Genomic DNA, 19,829 nt, shown 5'->3' with positions numbered 1-19,829 from the left:
GAAAATATAAACCAACAAAAAATTAAATAGTCGACAGTTTTAGGAATTCCAGAAAGGGAATAAAATGAAAATATAGATTTTATTACAGTATCACTCTTCTATTTCTTTAAGGAATGAACTGGAATCTGTGAAAGAAGAACTAAAACAGAAAGGAGATGAAGTTAAATATAAATTGGACAAGAGTGAAGAAAAGGTATGTTGTATTTAATAAAAGGTTCTATCACAAAATTTTAAATCATAAAAGCAATACCACGTGTCAAGAAAAAGTATACTATTGTATAAATAATTAGTGGGCCAAGGACTGTTGTAGGCTATTGACCTTAAAAATAGGGGCCACGTTGGGTTATTTTGCTTATGTGGTTTATATCTAGAAGAAATAGTGGCATGATTCTAAATTTCTTTAAATAGTGAGCATTTATAAATGTTGATTTATATTTTAGGCTAAATAAAAGGCTCATACTTTAGTAATATGAAATATACTGATAAATTGATTAATAAATTTGTGTTGTGCATTGGTGGAAATGATTTCAAAGAGTTGAGATAGGAAGAAGGCTTTTAGGGAAGATTATTCACAAAAGTGGAATAGTATAAAGTATGTGACATGATTATAGTATATAACATACATAGAGGGAGAAAAGGGTGCCAAAATAGATTGTGCTGATCAACCTAGATTGTGAAAGCCTTGACTGTGTTTTTTCATTCATTCCACAAATATTACTGACTACCTACGATGTGCCAGGCACTGTTCTGGGTGCTAAGTTTGTTTTTAATTTGTTTTGGTGGACAATAGTATCCAATTAAGTTTTTTCATTAGGCAAGTAACATTTTTAATTTTTGAGAATGGAATAGGGAGAGGTGAAAGGCACTGGAATAAATTGGAAGGCTATAAAAAATAGTCTTAAAAGCTCTGAAAAAAATCTTAGAGAGGACTCTGGCCTAGTTTAGCTCACTTATACCTGAGCCATTCATTGCAATTAGGGGATAGAGTAATCTGTCCAAGCCTGAGCTGCATTGCCATCCTTGGAGCCATATCAGTCCCCATCAAGCTTTATGAACTAAGCAGGATTACTGTGAAATTTATACTGAAAGAGTCTTTCCAGGAAAGGATGCTGGCCAGACCAAAACATAGGTCTTCTATGTAATTGCTGTTGGAGCCCATGGAAAGGGCATCTATCTAAACTTGAGTCAGGACAAGCTTCCTGGAAGAAGCAACATTCATTTTGAAACCTCTGATTAATAGGAATTAGTGGAAGGCAGAGGTGTGGGCACAAGTATATCAGGGAAAAGAAGAGTATTCCAAGTTACACACACACACACACACACACACACACACACACACACACACACACACACATACACACATTGTATATGAAGTGTGAGAGAGCCCATCATATTTAAGCAACTAGACAAAGTTTATCTTGACTGAAAGGTGGAGTTTAAGATAGTGGTGAGAGTGGAGACAGGAGGGAAAGCTGAGAGGCGAGGAGATGCGAGTGGAGAGATGAAGATGGGGAAAAATGAGGGTGGGGGAAAATGAGGGTAGATCATTTAAGGCCACATAGCTATATTTAGGAGTTTGAGGTTATTGAAGAGTTTTCACCTGAGAAGTGTCATAATTTTATTTATACGTTGGAGAGCTCTAAGACTATTGGAATAGTCTAAGGATGAGATGAACTATATTTTTAAGGGCTTGCAATGAACCAGGAACATTCTAGATTATGTATGTTATCTTAAACTGGAAGTCATTTTTGTTCTCATTTTATGAATTAGGAAGTCAGGCCTTCAAAGGGTAAAAACTTGAAAAGCTACATGACTAAGAAGTGGTAGAGCTGCCTCTCTAACATGCTTTAGACTATATCATATATTTTTCTCAAAAAGCTATTTTTTCTTTGAGTTTCATATTTATTTGTTAAATTCAACCCGAAAAAAATGAATTTAATCTCCTAAAGACTTGGTATGTAATTCACTACTTTAAAATTTGTATCAGAGGGCTGCTTCAAAACACTAATTTTGTTGGTGTAGGGAAAAACATGAATTTCATGTTTAATGTAAAATAAAAATCTTCCACTAAGAACTTAAATTTATTTTACCAAAGTAGAAAATATTAATGATGAGTTAAGGAAAAAAAAAACAAACAACGAAATGCAAGACAAATTGATAGCATGTTTCAGCTTTCCATGGTTGGATTTCAATTTACCTGTTGAAACAGTTTTCTGGAAAGAATTTAAAATACAAATATTTCTTGGATATTTTGGCTGACATTGAAATTCATTACACTCTTCTTTTATCCCAATCCACTACGTTAGTTCAGATATTTATTATTTCATACGTAGTTTATCTGAGCCTTTGTTTCCTCATCTCTAAAGTGGGGATAATAATACCTACTTTTCTATATCATTGGATTGTTACAAAGTTCAGTTTAACAAATGTTTGTGAAAGACATATTTAACAAATTATAAACATTTATATATAGTTTTAAAAAATTCAGTATAAACTGGGAAAGCTAATAAAATATTGTAAAGTGATATTAATGCTAAGATAAGAATAATGAACATTGACATATAGACACGAAAAGAATTTCTTTTTTAAAAAAGGTTACTGAACTAAACTGGGAGAGCTGATAAATGTTTTTGTAGAAATATAAGACTAAGCTTTATAATTCCATGTCTAAAAGATACTCAGAAAATAGAAATTCTGTTAACAGTTTTTAAAAATCTGATGTCAAATAATGTTTTTTAGGCTCGAAGCATTGAATGTGAAGTCATAAAAAAAGATAAACAAATGAAGATATTAGAAAACAAGGTATTATCAAATGTGAAAAATATTTAGGAATAGAGACTTTGTAACAAAATATGTATGGCTAGATTCTTTAGGGCCAACCTTTACATTGTCCTGTACAAAGAAATCTCAATTCCACTTTGAAGGCTTTCAGGAATAGTATAGGATTTTTTTTTAACATCTTTATTGGAGTATAATTGCTTTACAATGGTGAGTTAGTTTCTGCTTTATAACAAAGTGAATCAGCTATACATATACATATATCCCCATATCTCCTCCCTCTTGTGTCTCCCTCCCACCCTCCCTATCCCACCTCTCTAGGTGGTCACAAAGCACTGAGCTGATTGCCCTGTGCTATGCGGCTGCTTCCTACTAGCTATCTATTTTACATTTGGTAGTATATATAAGTCCATGCCACTCTCTCACTTTGTCCCAGCTTACCCTTTCCCCTCCCCGAGGAATAGTATAGGATTTTTACTACAGGTTTCTTTGAAGAGGCTCTGGGATAAGGAGTTTTTGCATAATGCTTCAAAGACCAAAGAAAGCTTCATTAAACTGATCTTTAGCTATCTCTTCTCTTTCCCCAAATTTCATTCTCTTAGCAGCTGCATTTGTTGTGGATATCTTTAGAGTGGCAAGATGCTTTTAAAAATCATTCTTAGATATCTCTCCAATTCTTATAATCAAGGGAGCTGCAGAAAAATTTCTGCTTTCTTTATGTGAAATGTTTTTACTGCCTGGCTGGCAATACCAATTCACTTTTCCCTTCTCTGCCCTTCACCACACACTTGTCTTAAACTTGACTTTCTGTATAGTGAGTCAGTGAGTAGTCTTTTGGAAAGCATAGTTCACTTTCTGAAGTTCCGACCTCTAATAATTAACACTATTTTCTTCTACCTAGAATTCTGGTGAATAAAATTCTTTGATTTTTTGTACATGAATTATTTGACTTAAAAATAACTGTAATACTTAAAAATCTTTTCAAGAATTTCTGGGTATTCCACCAAATATATTAATTAGTCCTAAATTTGGATATTATTTAAATTTAAAAGGATTGAAAACTTAAGTTACTTTAATTTTCATTAGTTTATTCAGAAATAAGGGACAGTGAGATGGGCCAGTCAAAATGACAAAGTTGATAGATCTGATGTCATTATCCTTTTAGTAAAATATACATATTTTTTGAACTGTCATAATTACAGTTATAAAGATGGTTTTTATAATATGTAGTAATGTCAGTTATAAAGATAGTTTTTTAGGAAAAACTGAGTAGCAGAAAAATATGATCATCAATATTAACTCTCAAGGGAATAAGTTTTGATGGTCTGAAGAACAGAGAAATGCATAAAACATGTGCTTTTTTGGGCAAAGTTAATAATCTGGTGATACTTCAAACTGATATTTTTAAAATGTGTTCAGCATTCATGTGGTAAGGCCAAGAAGTAACCTATTTTCCTGTCTATTGAGTTTTAAATTTTAATTATATTTTTCATTACTGAAGTTTTAATTAGTTCTTTTAAAAATCTGCTCAATTGTTGTTTATGGTCTCTCATTTCTTTTTCATAGTTTCAAGTCTTTAATTTTAAAAAATATTTAATATATTTTAATATGATATTCTTTGTCTGATAATATCAATATCTGAAGTCTTCTTCAGGTCTGATTTTGCTCTTTGTTCTTTCTGCTGACTTTTTATTCTTTGAGCCTTATTTATGTTTTCTGATTCCTTGGTTTTTTACCTGTGGTAATTCTTTGAGGCTTGTGTTGAAATTGGTATCCTCCCAGAAAGATTTTCTTGGGGACACTACTAACGAGGAACCCGTTTTAAAGTAAATTCTCCATTTGAAGTTTTTTGAGATTATAGAGATAGTATGAATCCAGCTATAAATGACTGCCCCGCTCCCCTCCCCAATCCAATATAAGGCCACCTCATGGCTACAAATTTTCAGGACAGTTTTCATAACATTCACTCAGTGCCAGGGTCAAGACAGACAAGTTTCCTTACTGTACCCTTCTGTGTGGCAGATTTATTTCTTGTTTACACTTTCACTGAGTAGGTAGTCCTTTGAGTTTGTGACTTTATGCAGGGTTCTCTTATTGGATTCTCTACCATTAGTGAGCTCTGAGTTTTATCTCCTATCTCTTTGACCCTAGGTATGTTCAGCAGATACCCGTAGGCCAAGTGCTGCCTTTGATGCTAGCCTCAAACCTACTATTATGACACTTTAAAGTTGTAATTTCAAGTAGGCAGATTCCTTATTTTTTAGATATTTACTTTCAAATTATTTTTATCAGGAAAGTTGTTCAGAGTATCTAGGTGATTTTTCTGTCAAAAATGGAAGTCTTTGATTTTTTTAATAAATAAAAATTGTATACACAAATAGTTTCACCTAATATGTTTATACCTGCCAATTGGCATGATAATCAGTAAAATGTTTCTCACTTTTCTATGGCTTTTCTTCTTCAGTTTTCTTTTGAGTTTTCTGAAATAGACCATTGAGGGAGATGGTGCACAGTAAAATTTAGATTAAATAAATCACTTGTAAACCCCAGTATCATACCTTATTCAGTTTCAGAATAGTTGCTGACTATGACTACATATGAGTATTTCAAGAAAGATATTTAACACAGCATTTTGTGCTAATTGTGGATATTAAAATTTTTTTCCCGTTGGACTTTCTTTCTACTTTGAAGGAAATTAGAACAGCTTATATATCTGTAATGTTTTAGGACCCTTTAGAAATCTGTGCTGCATTTATGGTGCTCCATATATTTTTGGGCTAGTACCTCTTAATCCAATTCTACATGTGTAGCCAGGTGAAATAGTCCCTCAAAGTGAGATATTAAAAAAATGATTTAGATGGTATTTCTGTAAGAGGAATTAGAATGTATTTAGGAGGAGATAGAGTATTATAGAGGAGATAGAGTATTATATTATTCCCCTTCCCCAAATATAATAAGTAAAAGAGATCTCATAAATGATAAATGGGGAATAATGAATAAGACAGAAGACAAATTATAGTTAATCCTCTGGCTGGCTTTCCAAAATCCAATTAATTATATAATTCAGCCCTCTGTATGGGATTCAGTAAAAGGTACTTTTCCCTTAAAGTAATTGAATTCATGTGTTCTTTAAGTAGATTAAGACATTTTAAGAATTTCAAATTTGTACTGAGATAATCTATTAAAATTTGTACTTGTTCACATAATTTTTGACATTAATGGAATTATTTAACGACATGATTTTTGAAGTGATCTCTATGCTAATAGTTTTGTTAGTTTGAAATTATTTTGACTGGAATATTGAATAAAATATTTTAAATTTCTCTTGATTTTTTAGTGTAACAATTTAAGGAAACAAGTTGAAAATAAAAACAAGGTTATTGAAGAACTCCAGCAGGAGGTATGTACTGATTCTCAAAATAAAACTATTTAAAAAAAAAAAAACAACCTATGTTTTCACTACAGTTTTAGAGAATAATGCTTTCCTTTACTTTAGTAATTTTAGTCTAAGTCAGTAACAGTGCAAGTTTGAATCACTTTGATATTAAACATAATCCTTTATTTTTATCTTTTAACAGAATAAGGCCTTAAAAAAAAAAAGTACAGCAGAAAGCAAGCAACTGAATGTTTATGAGATAAAGGTATTTGGAATCCTTATTTTTGTTTTAAAAATACTAACACATAGATGAGAATTTAGGAATTTTAAGCCCTTTATTTATATTGTAGCAATTATTTTCAATCATTATCTTTTGAGATTGTGGGGATCAATCCTTTTAGTTGTAGTAGAGTGCACATCTTTGGTTTATCTATGTTAAAATCATCTAAGCAGCTTAGAATATATGTACGTGTGTGTATATATATGTCTTCATATTCCTTACCCATACATTGAAAATTGAACTTGAGTAGGTTTGGGGTGGAGCCTTGGAATTGTTAGTCTGGATAAAAAAGTCAAGGCCACACTATATGCTCCCTGCAAGAGACACACTTTATTAAATAAAGATAAAAGGAAGTTGAAGTAAAAATATGGAAAAAGATATGTCATATGCTATACAAACAATAAGCATAGAAAAGCTGGAATAACAATTTTTATAACACATATAATAGATTGAAATACAAGAAGTATTATCAGAGATCCTAAGGGGCATTTGATAATGATAAAGGTATCAGTTCATCAGGAAGATATAACAGTCATGAATGTGTTTGTTCTTAATAGCAGAGCTTCAATATACATGAAGTAAAAACATAAAAAACTAAAATGAGAAATAGATAATTTCATTATTATATTTGGGGGTTGTAATAGCCCTCTTTCAGCAATTGATGCAACTAGAAGAAAATAGGTAAGAATATACAAAATTTGAACAACATTATTAACTACCTTGACTTAATTGACATTTGTAGAACATTATAGCTACAACTGTAAATTCTTTTGAAGTGCACATAGGTTGTTTACCAAGATAGACCATATGCTGGGCCATACATTTAAAAATTTTAAAGTCTTATAGAGTATATTCTCTCACTACAACAGAATTAAATTACAAATAAGTAACCATAGGATATCTGGAAAAGCCTAAATATTTGGAAATTAAGCATTATACTAGTAAGTAACTCATGGGCCAAAGAAGAAATCACAAGGAAAATTAGAAATTATTTTAAACGGAACGATCATAGAAATACAATATGCCAAAATTTGTGGGATGCAACTAAAGCAGTTCTTGTAGGGAAATTTATAAATAATGTTTATTTTAGAAAAGGAGAAATGACCTAGGTTTTCACCCAGATACTGAAAAGAGGTGAGCAAATGAAACCCATGGAAAGTAGACCAAAGGAAATAATAAAAATGAAAAGAGAGATCAAAGAAATAAGAGAGACAAAGACAAAAATTAATGAAATCAAAAGTTGATTCTTTGAAAATATTAATAAAATTGATAAGCCCCTAGCAGGGTTGATTACAAAAGGAGAGAGAGTAAAATTCACTGAAGGCAGGAATAAAATAGGACATTACCATATAGATACTGTAAATATTAAAAGGATAACAAAGGAATGTCATGGACAACATTATATCAATAAATTTGAAACTTAGATGAAATGGGCAAATTTATTTTTTTTAAATTTAATTAAATTTAACTTTTTTATACAGCAGGTTCTTATTAGTTATCGATTTTATACATATTAGTGTATATATGTATCTCCCAATTCTTCCCACCACCACCACCACCACCACCCCCGCTTTTCCCCCTTGCTGTCCATATGTTTGTTCTCTACATCTGTGTCTCTGTTTCAGCCTTGCAAACCAGTTCATCTGTACCATTTTTTCTAGATTCCACATATATACGTTAATATACAATATTTGTTTTTCTCTTTCTGACTTACTTCACTCTGTATGACAGTCTGTAGGTCCATCCACGTCTTTGCAAATGACCCAATTTCATTCCTTTTTATGGCCGAGTAATATTCCATTGTATATATGGGCAAATTTCTTGGAAAACCTAACTTCCTAAAAACTGACACAAGATGAAACAGTACATCTGAAGAGCCATATATCAGGGAAATTGAATTTGTCATCAAAAATCTCCTAGAGAAGAGATATACCATGTTCTTGGATTGGAAGGATCAATATTGTGAAAATGACTATGCTACCCAAAGCAATCTACAGATTCAGTGCAATCCCTATCAAACTACCAATGGCATTTTTCACAGAACTAGAAGAAAAAAATCTTAAAATTTGTATGGAGACACAAAAGACCCTGAATAACCAAAGCAATCTTGAGAAAGAAAACTGGAGTTGGAGGAATCAGACGCCCTGACTTCTGACTATACTACCAAGCTATAGTAATCAAGACAATGTAGTACTGACACAAAAACAGAAATATAGATCAATGGAACAGGATAGAAAGCCCAGAGATAAACCCACACACCTATGTCAACTAATCTATGACAAAGGAGTCAAGGATATACAATGGGGAAAAGACAGTCTCTTCAGTAAGTGGTGCTGGGAAAACTGGACAGCTACATGTAAAAGAATGAAATGAGAACACTCCCTAACACCATACACAAAAGTAAACTCAAAATGGATTAAAGACCTAAATGTAAGACTGGACACTATAAAACGCTTAGAGGAAAACAGGCAGAACACTCTACGACGTAAATCACATCAAGATCCTTTTTGACCCACCTCCTAGAGTAATGGAAATAAAAGCAAAAATAAACAAATGGGACCTAATGAAACTTAAAAGCTTTTGCACAGCAAAGGAAACTATAAACAAGACAAAAAGACAGCCCTCAGAATGGGAGAAAATATTTGCAAACGAATCAACAGACAAAGGATTAATCTCCAAAATATATAAACAGTTCATGCAGCTCAATATCAAAAAAACAAACAACCCAAGCAAAAAATGGGCAGAAGATCTAAACAGACATTTCTCCAAAGAAGACATACAGATGGCCCAAATCACATGGAAAAGATGCTCAACATCACTAATTATTAGAGAAATGCAAATCAAACCTACCATGAGGTATCACCTCACACCGGTCAGAATGGCCATCATCAAAAAAATCTACAAACAAATGCCGGAGAGGGTGTGAAGAAAAGGGAACCCTCTTACATTGTTGGTTGGAATGTAAATTGATATAGCCACTATGGAGAACAGTATGGAAGTTCCTAGAAAAACTAAAAATAGAATTACCATGTGATCCAGCAATCCCACTACTGGGCATATACCCAGAGAAAACCATAATTCAGAAAGACACATGCACCCCAGTGTTCATTGCAGCACTATTTACAATAACCAGGTCATGGAAGCAACCTAAGTGCCCATTGACAGACGAATGGATAAAGAAGATGTGGTACGTATATGCAATGGAATATTACTTATCCATAAAAAGGAACTCAATTGGGTCATTTGTAGAGATGTGGTTGGACCTAAAGACTGTCATACAGAGTGAAGCAAGTCAGAGAAAAACAAATATCATATATTAACGCATATTTGTGGAATCCAGAAAAATGGTACAGATGAACCGGTTTGCAGGGCAGAAATAGAGACACAGATGTAGAGAACAAACGTATGGACACCAAGAGGGGAAGTGTGTGTGGGGGTGTGGTTGGATGAATTGAGAGATTGGGATTGACATATATGCACCAATATGTATAACATAGATAACTAATAAGAACCTGCTGTATACAAACAAATTAAATAAATTTCAAAAAAAAATCTCCTTGAGAAAATCCTGATCTGGAAGTTCTCAGGTGAATTCTAACACACACTTCAGGAAGAAATAATGCCAGTGTTCTACAAATTCTTTCAAAAAATAGAAGAGGGGAAACAATTCCCAACTAGTTTTTTGATACAAAATCCTGATAAAGATATTACAAGAAAAAAAATTACAGACCAGTATCCTTTATAGAGACATAAAACCCTTAAAAAAATACCAGTAAATATAATCTAGCAATATATTAAAACCATATTACATTGAAGAAGTGGGGGTTTTTGAAACTTAAGTTAGGTTTAAATTTTGAAACTATCAGTGTAATTTACTGTATCAAGTGATTAAATAGAAAAATATAATCAGCTCAATGATTGCAGAGAAACATTTGACAAAATTCAGCACTCATTCTTGATAAAAAAATTTCAACAAAACTAGGTATAAAAGGAGACTTTATCAGTCTAATACAGAATACCTACAAAATACCTAGAGCTAGCATCATACTTAATGATGAAAGACTGAATACTTTCTCTTTAGTATCAAGAACAGTGTCTGCTCTTACTACCCCATTCAACATTGTATTGGAGGTTCTAGCTAGTACATTAAGGCAAGAAAAAGGAATAAAGTTATATAGATTGTAAAACAATATGTAAAACTGTTTCTTCTTAAGCGATGTGATGGTCTACACTGAAAATTCTAAGGTTTCTACAAAGTCACTAGTGTACTAGTAAGTGAACTAGCAATATTCATAAAAATATGATAAATTAGATTTCATCAAAATCTGAAAGATCTGCATATCAAAAGGTATCATTAAGAAGATAGGCGGGCTTCCCTGGTGGCGCAGTGGTTGAGAGTCTGCCTGCCGATGCAGGGGACATGGGTTCGTGCCCCGGTCCGGGAAGATCCCACATGCCGCAGAGCGGCTAGACCCGTGAGCCATGGCCGCTGAGCCTGCGCGTCTGGAGAGGGCACAACAGTGAGAGGCCCGCGTACCGGAAAAAAAAAAAAAAAAAAGAAAATAGGCAAAGTACAAAGAAGACGAAAATACTGACAAAAATATTTGTTTGACAAATAACATATATCCAGAATATATAAAGAACTCTTAAAACTCAACACTAAAATACAAATATTCCAATTCAAAATTGGCAAAAGACAACTACAAACAACCTGGATTGGAAATGGGCAAAGGACTTGAATAAATATTTCTCCACAGAAGATGTATAAATGGTATATAGGTACGTGAAAAGATCTTCAACATCACTAATCATTAGGAAAATGCAAATCAAAACCACAATAAGATGCCACCTCACATCCATTAGGATGGGTACTATTAAAAAAAAAAGAACATAAGAAATATTTGTGAAATTGTAGAGAAATTGGAATCCTTGTACACTGTTGGTGGGATGTCAAATGGTACCATTTCTATGGAAAGCAGTCTGGTGGTTACTCAAAAATTAAAAATTGAATTAACATATGATCTGGTAATTCCATCTCTGTGTATATACCTAAAGAATTGAAAGTAGGGTCTGAAAGAAATATGTATACACCCGTGTTTTTAGCAGCATTATTCACAATAGCTGAAAGGTAGAAGCAACTCAACATTCATTGACTAATGAGTGACAAACAATATGTGGTATATACATAGAATGAAATTTTACCCAGCCTTAAGAAAGAAGGAAATTCTGATATATGCTACGGCATGAATAAACCTTGAGGGCATAAGCTAAGTGAAAGAAGACAGTCACAAAAAGACAAATATTATTCTACTTATGTGAGATACCTAGGGTTGTCAAATTTATGGGCTAGAGAGTGGTGGTTGCCAGGGTCTGTGCGAGGTGGGTAGTGGGGAATTATTTAATGGGTATAGAGTTTCAGTTTTATGAGATAAAGAGTTCTGGGGATTGGTTGCATAACCATGTAAATGAACTGTATGGTTTAGAAAGGTTAAGATGGCAAATTTTATGTTATGGGTATTTTATCATAATAAAAATTAAAAAGTGAGCAAAAGACTTGAATAGACACTTCACAAAGGAAATATACTCATGACTGATTAGCTCATGAAGAAATATTTAACACTATTAGTTACAGAAATAAAAATAAAATCACAATGGGATATCACTACACCCCTAAGCAGGACTAGCCACATAATATGTAGGGCTCAGTGCAAAATGAAAAGGTGGGGCACCTAGTTCAAATATTCTTAAAAAATTCAAAATAGGCTGGAAACTAATCAGAGAGCATTGTATGACTACATAGGTCTCACACCTATGAAAGTGAGCCCTACCTACAAGAATGGTTGAAATTTTATTGGTTCATCTGTTGATGGACATTTAGGTTGCTTCTTCTATATCTTGACTATTGTAAATAATGCTACAAGGAACATAGGGGTACATATATATTTCAAATTAGTGTTTTTGCTTTCCTCAGAAAAGCACCCAGAAATGGAATTGCTGCATCGTAGGGTAGTGTTCTTTTTTAATTTTCTGAGGAATTTCCATACTGTTTTCCACAGTGGCTGTACCAATTTACATTTCTACTGACAGTGCATGAGGGTTCCCTTTTCTCCACATCCTCATCAATGCTTGTTATTTGTTGTCTTTGAGGATAGTCATTCTGACAGGTGAGGGGTGATACCTCGTGGTAGTTTTGATTTGCATTTCTCTAGTAATAAGTGATGTTGACCATCTTTTCATGTGCTTTTGGCCATCTGTATGTCTTCTTTGGAGAAATGTCTGTTTAGATCTTCTGCCCAGTTTTTGATTGGATTGTTTGTTTTTTTAATATTGGGCTGTGTGAGCTGTTTGTATATTTTGGAGATTAATCCCTTGTCAGTCACTTTGCTTGCAAATATTTTTTCTTGTTTTTTTGGTTGTCTTTCCATTTTGTTTATGGCTTCCTTTGCTGTGCAAAAGCTTTTAAGTTTAGTTAGGTTCCATTTGTTTATTTTTGTTTTATTTTAGTTACTCTAGGAGGTGGATCCAAAAAGATATTGCTACAATTATGTCAGAGAGTGTTCTGCCTATGTTTTCCTCTAAGAGTTTTATAGTATCCGGCCTTACATTTAGGTCTTTAATCCAGTTTTAGTATATTTTTGTGTATGGTGTTAGGGAGTGTTCTAATTTCATTCTTTCTCATAAAGCTGTCCAGTTTTCCCAGCACTGGTTATTGAAGAGGCTGTCTTTTCTCCATTGTATATTCTTGCCTCCTTTGTCATAGATCAGTTCACCATAGGTGCGTGAGTTTATCTCTGGACTTTCTATTCTGTTGCATTGAGCTATATTTTTGTTTTTGTGCCAATATTATACTGTTTTGATTATTGTAGCTTTGTATTGTCTGAAGTCAGGGTGTCTGATTCCTCCAGCTCCATTTTTCTTTCTCAAGATTGCTTCGACTATTTGGGGTCTTTTATGTTTCCATACAAATTAAAATTTTTTTTGGTTCTATTTCTGTAAAAAAGGCCATTGGTAATTTGCTGGGGTTGCATTGAGTCTGTAGATTGACTTGGGTAGTATAGTCATTTTGACAACATTGATTCTTCCAATACAAGCATATGGTATATTTCTCCATCTGTTTGTGTTATCTTTGATTTCTTTCATCAGCATCTTATAGCTTTCAGAGTACAGGTCTTTTGCCTCCTTAGATAGCTTTATTCCTAGGTATTGTATTCTTTTTGATGCGATGGTAAATGGGATTGTTTCCTCAGTTTCTTTTTCTCATCTTTTGTTGTCAGTGTATAGGAATGCAACATTTCTGTGTATTAATTTAGTATCCTGCAACTTTGCCAAATTCATTGATGAGCTCTAGTAGTTTTCTGGTAGCATCTTTAGGATTTTCTGTGTATGGTATCATGGCATCTGCAAACAGTGACAGTTTTACTTTTTCCTTTGCAATATGGATTCCCTTTATTTCTTTTTCTTCTCTGTTTTCCATGGCTAGGATTTCCAAAACTATGTTGGATAAAAGTGGCAAGAGTGGACATCCTTGTCTTGTTCCTGATCTTAGAGGAAATGCTTTCAGTTTTTGTTTTTTTTTTTTTACATCTTTATTGGAGTATAATTGTTTTACAGTGGTGTGTTAGTTTCTGCTTTATAACAAAGTGAATCAGTTATACATATACATATGTTCCTATATCTCTTCCCTCTTGTGTCTCCCTCCCTCCCACCCTCCCTATCCCACCCCTCTAGGTGGTCACAAAGCACCGAGCTGATCTCCCTGTGCTATGTGGCTGCTTCCCACTAGCTATGACCTACTAGAGAATGGACTTGAGGGTATGGGGAGGGGGAATGGTAAGCTGTGACAAAGTGAGAGAGTGGCATGGACATATATACACTGCTTTCAGTTTTTCACCACTGAGAATAACGGTTTCTGTGGGTTTGTCATATATGGCCTTTATTATGTTGAGGTAGGTTCCCTCTATGCCAACTTTCTGGAGAGCTTTTATCATAAATGGGTGTTGAATTTTGTCAAAAGCTTTTCCTGCATCTACTGAGATGATTGTATGGTTTTTATTCTTCAGTTTGTTAATGTGGTGTGTCCCACTGATTTGCATATATTAAAAACTCCTGCATCCCTGGGATAAATCCCACTTGATCATGGTGTATGTGACTTTTAACGTATCGTTTGTTGGATTCGGTTTGCTAGTATTTTGTTGAGGATTTTTGTGTCTCTGTTCATCCATGTGTAGTTTTCTTTTATTGTGGTATCTTTGTCTGGTTTTGGTATCAGGGTGTTGGTGGCCTCATAAAATGAGCTTAGGAGTGTTTCTTTCTCTGCAATTTTTTGGAAGAGTTTCAGAAGAATAGGTGTTAACTCTTCTCTAAATGTTTGATACAGTTTGCCTGTGAAGCCATCTTGTTCTGGACTTTTGTTTGTTGGAAATTTTAAAATCACAGTTGCAATTTCAGTACTTGTGATTGGTCTGTTCATGTTTTCTATTTCTTCCTGGTTCAGTCTTGGGAGATTGTACCCTTCTAAGAATTTGTCCATTTCTTCTAGGTTGTCCATTTTATTGGTGTGTAGTTGCTTGTAGTAATGTCCTAATTTTATTGATTTGAGCCCTTTCCCTTTTTTTCTTGATGAGTCTGGCTAAAGGTTTATCAATTTTGTTTATCTTTTCAAGGAACCAGCTTTTAATTTCATTGATCTTGTTTTCTTTGTCTCTATTTCATTTATTTCTGCTCTGATCTTTATGAGTTTTTTCCTTCTACTAACTTTGGGCTTTGTTTGTTTTTCTTTCTCTAGTTGCTTTAAGTGTAAGGTTAAGTTGTTTATTTGATATTTTTCTTGTTTCCTAAGGTAATATTGTATTGCTGTAAACTTTCCTCTTGGGACTGCTTTTACTGTGTCCCATAGATTTTAGATTGTCATGTTTCATTGTCATTTTTCTCTAGGTATTTTTTGATTTCCTCTTTGATTTCTTCAGTGATCCATTGGTTGTTTAGTAACATATTGTTTAGCCTCCTCGTGTTTGTGTTTTTTACAGTTTTTTCCTGTAATTTCTTTCTTTTATTTTTATATTTAATAAATTTATTTATTTATTTATTTACTTATTTTATTTTTGGCTGCTTTGGGTTCTCGTTGCTGCTCACAGGCTTTCTTTTAGGTTCGGTGAGCAGGGTCTACTCTGTTGCAGTGCGTGGGCTTCTCATTGTGGTGGCTTCTGTTTGTTGCAGAGCATAGGCTCTAGGTGTGCAGGCTCAGTAGTTGTGGTACGTGGACTCTAGAGCACAGGCTTCTGTAGTTGTGGTGCACGGGCTTAGTTGCTCTGCAGCATGTGGGATCTTCCCGGACCAGGGCTCAAACCCATGTCCCCTGCACTGGCAGGTGGATTCTTAACCACTGCACCACCAGGGAAGCCCCTCCTGTAATTTATTTCTAATTTCAGAGCGTTGTGGTTGGCGAAGATGCTTGATATGATTTCCATTTCTTAAATTTACCGAGGCTTGATTTGTGGTCCAAGATGTGATCTATCCTAGAGAACATTTTGTGTGCATTTGAGAAGAAAGTGTATTCTGGTGCTTTTGGATCGAATGTTTTATAAATATCAGTTAAGTCCGAATGGTCTAATGTGTCATTTAAGGCCTGTGGTTCCTTATTGATTTTCTATCTGGATGATCTGTCCATTGGTATAAGTGGGGTCTTAAAGTCCCCCACTTTTATTGTGTTACTGTCAATTTCCCCTTTTATGGTTGTTAGCATTTGCATTATATATTGAGGTGCTCCTATGTTGGGTGTGTATATTTTTACAATTGTTATATCTTCTTGTATTGTTCCCTTGATCATTGTGTAGTGTTCTTCCTTATCCCTTGTAACAGTCTTTAATTTTTTATCATTTTTTAACATCTTTATTGGAGTATAATTGCTTTACAGTGTTGTGCTGTATAACAAAGTGAGTCAGCTATATGCATACGTATATCCCCATAACCTCTTACTCATGTGTCTCCCTGTTATCCCACACCTCTAGGTGGTTGCAAAGCACCGAACTGATCTTCCTCTGCCATGCAGCTGCTTCCCACTAGCTATCTGTTTTATATTTGGTAGTGTACATGTGTCAATGCTACTCTGTCACTTCGTCGCAGCTTACCCTTCCCCCTCCACGTGTTGTCAAGTCCATTCTCTACGTCTGTGTCCTTTTTCCTGTCCTGCCCCTATTTCATCAGAACCATTTTGTTTTTTAGATTCCATATCTATGTGTTAGCATACGGTATTTATTTTTCTCTTTCTGATTTACTTCACTCTGTATGACAGACTCTGGGACAATTTCATTTCTTGTTATGGCTGAGTAATATTCCACTGTATATATGTGCCACATCTTCTTTATCCATTCATCTGTTGATGGACACGTAGGTTGCTTCCACGTCCTGGCTATTGTAAATATTGCTGCAATGAACATTGTGATACATGACTCTTTTTGAATTATGGTTTTCTCAGGGTATATGCCCAGTAGTGGGATTGCTGGGTCATATGGTAGTTGTATTTTTAGTTTTTTAAGGAACCTCCATACTGTTCTCCATAGTGGCTGTATCAATTTACATTCCTACCAACAGTGCAAGAGGGTGCCTTTTTCTTCACACCCTCTCCAGCATTTATTGTTTGTAGATTTTTTGATGATGGCGATTCTGACCGGTGTGAGGTGATACCTTATTGTAATTTTGATTTACATTTCTCTAATGATTAGTGATGTTGAGCATCTTTTCATGTGTTTGTTGGCCATCTGTATATCTCCTTTGGAGAAATGTCTATTTAGGTCTTCTGCCCATTTTTGGATTGCGTTATTTGCTTTTTTGATATTGAGCTGCATGAGGTGCTTGTATATTTTTGAGATTAATCCTTTGTCAGTTGCTTCATTTGCAAATATTTTCTCCCATTCTGAGTGTTGTCTTTTTGTGTATATTTATGGTTTCCTTTGCTGTGCAAAATCTTTTAAGTTTCATTAGGTCCCATTTGTTTTTATTTCCATTTCTCTAGGAGGTGGGTCAAAATGGATCTTGCTGTGATTTATGTCATAGAGTATTCTGCCTATGTTTTACTCTAAGAGTTTTATACTGTCTGCCCTTACATTTAGGTCTTTAATCCATTTTGAGTTTAATTTTGTGTAAGGTGTTAGGAAGGGTTCTAATTTCATTCTTTTACATGTAGCTGTCCAGTTGTCCCAGCACCACTTATTGAAGAGGCTGTCTTTTCTCCATTGTATACTCTTGCCTCCTTTATCAAATATAAGTTGACCATATGTGCATGGGTTTGTCTCTGGGCTTTCTCTCCTGTTCCATTGATCTGTATTTCTATTTTTGTGCCCATACCGTATTGTCTTCATTACTGTAGCTTTGTAGTATATTCTGAAATCTGGGAGCCTGATTCCTCCAGCTCCATTTTTCTTTCTCAACATTGTTTGGCTATTCGGGGTCTTTTGTGTTTCCATACAAATTGTGCAATTTTTTCATCTAGTTCTGTGAAAAATGCCATTGGTAGTTTGATAGGGATTGCTTTGGGTAGTATAGTCATTTTCACAATGCTGATTCTTCTAATCCAAGAACATAGTATATCTCTCCATCTGTTGGTATCATCTTGAATTTCTTTCATCAGTGTCATGTAGTTTTCTACATACAGGTCTTTTGCCTCCTTAGGTAGGTTTATGCCTAGGTATTTTATTTTTTTTGTTGCAATGGTAAATGTCAGTGTTTCCTTAATTTCTCTTTCAGACTTTTCATCATTGGTGTAAAGGAATGCAAGAGATTTCTGTGAAGTAATTTTGTATCTTTCTACTCTACCAAATTCATTGATTAGCTCTAGTAGTTTTCAGGTAGCATCTTTAGGACTCCCTATGTACAGTATCATGTGATCTGCAAACAGTGACAGTTTCACTTCTTCTTTTCCAGTTTGTATTCCTTTTATTTCTTTTTCTTATCTGATTGCTGTGGCTAAAACTTCCAAAACTATATTGAATAATAGTGGCAAGAGTGGGCAACCTTGTCTTCCTGATATTTGAGGAAATGGTTTCAGTTTTTCACCACTGAGAACCATGTTGGCTGTGGGTTTGTCATATATGACCTTTATTATGTTGATGTAGGGTCCCTTTATGCCTACTTTCTGGCATAAATTGGTGCTGAATTTTGTCAAAAGCTTTTTCTGCATCTATTGAGATTATCATATGGTTTTTATCCTTCAATTTGTTAATGTGGTGTATCACATTGTTTGATTTGCATATATTGAGGAATCTTTGCATTCGTGGGATAAACCCTAGTTGATCATGGTGTATGGTCATTTTAAGTATTGTTGGTTTCTGTTTGCTAGTATTTTGTTGAGGATTTTGGCATCTATGGTCATCAGTGAATTTGCCCTGTAGTTTTCTTTTTTTATGACATCTTTGTCTGGTTTTGGTATCAGGGTGATGGTGGCTTTATAGAATGAGTTTGGGAGTGTTCCTCCCTCTGCTATATTTTGGGAGAGTTTGAGAAGGATAGGTGTTAGCTCTTCTATAAATGTTTGATAGAATTTGCCTGTGAAACCATCTGGTCCTGGGCTTCTCTTTTTTGGAAGATTTTTAATCACAATCTCAATTTCAGTCCTTGTGGTTGGTCTGTTTATATTTTTTATTTCTTCCTGTTCAGTCTCAGAAGGTTGTGCTTTTCTAAGAATATGTCCATTTCTTACAGGTTGTCCATTTTATTGGCATATTGTTGCTTGTAGTAATCTCTCATGATCCTTTGTATTTCTGCAGTGTTAGTTGTTACTTCTCCTTTTTCATTTCTTATTCTGTTGATTTGAGTCTTCTCCCTGTTTTCCTTGGTGAGTCTGGTAATGGTTTCTCAAGTTTGTTTATCTTCTCAAAGAACCAGCTTTTAGTTTTATTGATCTTATCTATTGTTTGCTTCATTTCTTTTTCATTTATTTCTGATCCGATCTTTACGATTTCTTTCCTTCTGCTAACTTTGGGTTTTTTCTTTCTTCTTTCTCTAATTGCTTTAGGTGTAAGGTTAGGTTTTATTTGAGATGTTTCTTGTTTCTTGAGGTAGGATTTTATTGCTATAAACTTCCCTCTTAGAACTGCTTTTGCTGCATCCCATAGGTTTTGGGTTGTCGTGTTTTCATTGTCATTTGTTTCTAGGTATTTTTTTATTTCCTCTTTGATTTCTTCAGTGATCTCTTGGTTATTTAGTACTGTATTGTTTATCCTCCATGTGTTTGTATTTTTTATAGATTTTTTCCTGTAATTGATATCTAGTCTCATAGCCTTGTGGTCGGAAAAGATACTTGATATTATTTCAATTTTCTTAAATTTTCCAAGGCTTGATTTGTGACCCAAGATATGATCTATATTGCAGAATTGTTCCATGAGCACTTGAGAAGAAAGT

The 19,829-nt window shown here is 34.2% G+C and overlaps 1 protein-coding gene across 2 annotated transcripts in view; it reads left to right on the top strand.

Annotated features, from left to right (window-relative positions):
• Positions 1-19,829, top strand: part of SYCP1 (synaptonemal complex protein 1) — a gene marked incomplete at both ends in the record, with an annotated part of 153,453 nt that overhangs the window by 83,007 nt on the left and 50,617 nt on the right. For both annotated transcript variants that reach the window (XM_082832354.1, XM_082832353.1), the window contains 3 exons: positions 112-193; positions 6,116-6,178; positions 6,357-6,419. In XM_082832354.1, coding sequence (XP_082688480.1) covers positions 112-193; positions 6,116-6,178; positions 6,357-6,419 — 208 coding nt within the window. The remainder of the gene's footprint in view (positions 1-111; positions 194-6,115; positions 6,179-6,356; positions 6,420-19,829) is intronic.

This window comes from Leucopleurus acutus (assembly GCF_964270905.1).
Source record: "Leucopleurus acutus genome assembly, chromosome: 2".
Classification (NCBI taxonomy): domain Eukaryota; kingdom Metazoa; phylum Chordata; class Mammalia; order Artiodactyla; family Delphinidae; genus Leucopleurus; species Leucopleurus acutus.
Note: the sequence above shows the minus strand (reverse complement) of the source record. Positions and strands in the feature narration are given on the sequence as shown.